The 4,551-nt window shown below is 36.9% G+C and overlaps 1 protein-coding gene across 1 annotated transcript; it reads left to right on the top strand.

Moving 5' to 3' along the window:
- Positions 1-243: 243 nt before the first annotated feature.
- Positions 244-4,264, top strand: arl2 (ADP-ribosylation factor-like 2). The gene is made up of 5 exons (XM_080839488.1): positions 244-439; positions 604-714; positions 924-1,086; positions 3,678-3,758; positions 3,922-4,264. The coding sequence occupies exons 1-5, from the start codon at positions 375-377 to the stop codon at positions 4,054-4,056; spliced, it is 555 nt and encodes a 184-aa protein (XP_080695614.1). The 5' UTR covers positions 244-374; the 3' UTR covers positions 4,057-4,264.
- Positions 4,265-4,551: the final 287 nt, after the last annotated feature.

Genomic DNA, 4,551 nt, shown 5'->3' with positions numbered 1-4,551 from the left:
CTTCTTTCGAAATCATAATGGCTCAATTGTGTGACATACCCACAGAGGGCGTAGTTTTGCTTTATTGAAGAGAAGCTGTTGCGAACACCCTTCCTCACAGCAGAACACTCGCCCAACGACGTGAATGATGGTGTTATTATCCAATCATTTCCTCTGCTGTGACCAAACTCTTCACATATTGGCCAATGGTTGGTGTGATGGGAGGATCCATATGTAACTGACTTCCTGGCAACAAAGGCGGTGTGTGCTACAGGGCAGTGGATGGCAATACGCACATACTAAAACTTGAGAGATGATTGCCGTTCTGTAAGAAAGCATTGGCATTATATATTTACTATAATTTATTTGCACATTCAAGTTATCATCCAGTTACGATGGGGTTATTAACGATACTGAAGAAAATGAAACATAAGGAGCGTGAGATGCGATTGCTCATGCTGTATCCTTTATACTGCTGACAGTTTGACTGTCTCTGGGTAACAATGTGGTGTTCTCTACGTAGCTAAGTTGCATGCTAATGGTTATTAGTTTGCTTGGGTTTTGCTGTGTCTTATGTTGTCCCGATATACTCAAAAGCAAAGTGGTACTTAACCATGTTTTTAGTGGCCTGGATAATGCGGGGAAGACAACTATTCTGAAGAAATTTAATGGCGAAGATGTCAGCACGATATCACCAACACTGGGATTCAACATAAAAACGCTAGAACATAGAGGGTAACGTTGGCGTTGTACTAAATCGCTGTTTGTTAATGCTATTTTGATATTTTGTGGTTGTAAGCAAGTTTGGGATTTAATGTAATCTAATGTTAGTGAGCATTTTAAATAGCGTTACTGGATGTGTCCTATGAAGTCGAGAGACACACCCAATATTTTAACATTATTAAGAGAGGCACTTGTCTTTATCACTTTGTCATGATCTCCAGGTTTAAATTGAACATCTGGGATGTGGGAGGTCAGAAGTCTTTGCGATCATACTGGAGAAATTACTTTGAGAGCACTGATGGGCTGGTGTGGGTTGTGGACAGTGCTGACAGACTCCGGCTAGAGGACTGCAGGCAAGAACTGAGTGCTCTGTTAACGGAAGAGGTATGGAAGGCCAGTTATACACTATCTTTATACAGACAACCTACTGCTCTGCTCCCCCTCTCTCCCCTCTGTTACTTGGTCAAAGACAAATAAGGATTGGCAAGATGCCAACTAAAAAAATATGTTTTAAACCTGTTAAAACAACATGCCCAAGGACTGTTAGAATGTATATTTTGCATTTCTGTTGGTTTCATAGTATTTGATATGACATTTCTACCATTTTTCACCAAATTAGGAACTAATGGCCCTGTATATTGTCAAATGGTGTAACCATTACACAAGTACAAGTATTTAATATTTCATCCTCCTAGATTTTATGTACTTGTAGTCATGAAAACAAGTAATTGATTTTCAAATATCACATGACATTTTTTTTATTATATTTAAAAAATTCAGATTAAATTGATGTTTTATTGTACTAAGCAAGACATTATGTTGTAAACATTAAAGTTTTCTGCATATTCCATGGCCATTTGGGTACAAATGGTTTTAAAACACATTATAACAGTGTAGTGGAATACTTAAGTATCATCCATATTAACTTTTTTGTACAATATGAGATTTTTGTGAAAAATACTGGTTACGCCAATTGACATTAATCCGTTACACCAAATGACCATTCTGCTTCTACAGCCAAAGAGCAAGCAATTGACACAGAAAAACAAATAAGTAGTCACCAAGGTAAAATTAATTAGATGTTTTAATATATTATCATGTTATTTTTCATATTACATTAAAAACATTAACCAAAACAATGAAGAAACAGGACCAAACAGGACCAAACTGATCAGTTAAATACTCTGAGGAGGGCCGTCATCCGCTGACGGATTTAGTGAAAGAGTCAGGTTCAGCATGTCTGTACTACCTTTCCTGTCTTTTGTCCAGGCCATTGACTGAATGCCTACCAGATATGAGGCATACCAGCCTATGGCAAGCCACTTTTTCTTTGGTTGAAAGTGGCATCTGTTAGGGGACAAGAGGATAGAAAGCTTATTGTTTGCAATTACAGTATGTCCAGACCTATATCAAAATTCTGTCTACTTACATACAATATATTATAGAAATGTGAATTTAAATGTATGAATGAATGAACAAATAAATAATGAATTAATTAAATAAATAATTAAATAAATAAATACAACTAATCATACAAAAAAATCAATAAACTTCATGGGGGGAAAAAAATCACATTTAAACCTGCTGTTAATATTGAACAGTAGGAGTCACTATTTCAACCTTTAAGAAATTGTATAATCAGGATCACAAATAAAGCTTTTGGCCCTAAATTGATCAAATCGGCCTCAAACAGGAAGATGTCAAATGGTGTAACCGGTTACACCATTTGACATTTCAATTTAAAACCTAAATCTGCACGCATTATTCAGAATGACTATGTCAACATTGGTGTGAATATTTAAAAACACATTTTACATTTAATATAATCACTTTGATTATTATGGTTTATTTATATTTTTACTGAGGTCATACCACTTGACATGTCACCTGACCATGGCTGAAAAACGCTTAATTATGTCACATTTTAGAGAGAGTACTAACCTTGACATGTAGCAGTTAGGTTCTTCAGGGGTCTTCTCTGTGACATGATCTTCTGGCACAATATTTACAAAATGGCTCCTAAAATGCGGTTACACCACTTGACATTTCAAGAGGTTGATTGGCAGACATGATTCCCCATATTAATTTAAATATTCTGAACAATGATGTTACATAACTATTATTACGTTTTAAAAAGTGCAAGTGTAAGATTATGCCAAAGTATATCAGAGGCTATTTTGAAGAGAGTTTCACAATTTTTTAGAATGTTCTATTACTTGGTACTACGTTTTATGGTTACACCACATTGACAATTTTACCATTATTTTCCTAATATTCTCACCCAAATGGATAAAACCAGAACTTTTAGAATTTGGTCTTGAAGAAAATGATGTTTCAAAGTGATTTGATAGATTATTCTCAAATGTTAACACTTTTAAATGTATTTCCTCCTCATGTTCACAAAAAAATGAGCGTCACGTCTTTGACCCTACTACTGTTTTCCCAGACGGCTACTGACTGGGAATCAGACAAGGCCATCCATCCCAGATTCTGCAGTTTTTTTGCTCTGCTTTAGAAAATATAGAGCGAAGCATATTCTGCAGTTGGTCAGTGCAACCTATTTAAACATAAGCCATTTTTCAATACCAAACAAAGCTAGCCCAGAAATCTACCATCCAAAATCGCAATTGCAGGTTACACCCATGTTGGTTTCTGTCTTTTGCATATCAACATTGAACAAGACCAGTGTATGTGTGTGTATATATAGAGAGATGGCTTTAAATGCAGGGTTCCCAGAGTCAGGGAAATCCTGGAATTTTAAAATCCCATTTTCCAGGTCTAGAAATGTTTTTAAGAAGCTGCTCTGAACAGCATTTGAAACAATGCAATCATCCAATAATGTGGTGAATAAAGTTGTGTGTTTACGGATGTTTAATGATACTATGTTATAGCAACAATATCCTTGTTTATCTGAATAAACTTTCAGAGCAATGTTTTGAAATACTTCTTGCCTCCCTGTTGTTATGTTGTTTTAGAGGCTGGCTGGAGCAACACTTCTAGTTTTTGCCAACAAGCAGGACTTGCCGGGGTCTCTGTCCAAGGAGGCAATACAGGAGGTGAGCATCATTCTGTCTCTTAGTATACCCTCAGTGTTCTTAATCCCCACGGGTGCTAATCATTCAGATTGGTAACATGGCTTGAGCTACTCATTCAGGCTGTTGCTTAAGGTGGTGTAGGGACTGGAGGAAAGGGCTTACCTTGACTTTTGTGCTGTTTCAGGCCATGGCGCTGGATGATATCAAAACTCATCACTGGTGCATCATCGGCTGCAGTGCGGTCACGGGTGAAAACCTGCTCATGGGGGTGGACTGGCTCCTGGATGACATCGCTGCACGGATATTCACCACAGAATAACTCATTGATGTGCCTTTGCAACAAACATCAAAGTTGACTTCAAATTCGTAGTGCAAAGTGGAAGTTACACTTGCATTACACATTTTGTGAGCAAATTAAGAACAAGTTCCCTCAAGTATATAAGGCTTACTTTTACGCACTTTTATGTGATGATTTTGATATTCTGTTATTAAAATGGGAGACTTGTTTGTCTCATTTTCTTTCTGTAGTGCTTGTGTTTAATGCTTTATGTCTCATTAAACTTAAAGAAACCCCTTTGCCTTATCATGTACATCTGCATCAGATGTTGTAAGCATACCAATGGATCATCAACCCCTGTGAACAGCTGCTGGGAAAATTAGGGGATGTGCATTTGTAGATGTACATGCTTGTTTTAAACAAATAAAACAGACAACAAAATAAAGGTTTTTTTCTCCATAAGGAGACATTCAGGCTAAGGCTTCAGAGAAAAGGAAGGCATCCTTAACCTGCAGAAGAGTGGGTCACTAGAAATCA

The sequence above is a fragment of the Sprattus sprattus genome, assembly GCF_963457725.1.
Source record: "Sprattus sprattus genome assembly, chromosome: 5".
In the NCBI taxonomy this organism is placed as follows: domain Eukaryota; kingdom Metazoa; phylum Chordata; class Actinopteri; order Clupeiformes; family Clupeidae; genus Sprattus; species Sprattus sprattus.
Note: the sequence above shows the minus strand (reverse complement) of the source record. Positions and strands in the feature narration are given on the sequence as shown.

Bases quoted from the DNA above. Each gene is read 5' to 3' on its own strand.
- arl2 (XM_080839488.1), top strand. From the start codon at position 375: ATGGGGTTATTAACGATACTGAAGAAAATGAAACATAAGGAGCGTGAG. The intron at 440-603 runs GTATCCTTTATA...CCATGTTTTTAG, and splicing joins GAGATGCGATTGCTCATGCT to TGGCCTGGATAATGCGGGGA. The intron at 3,759-3,921 runs GTGAGCATCATT...GTGCTGTTTCAG, and splicing joins CCAAGGAGGCAATACAGGAG to GCCATGGCGCTGGATGATAT.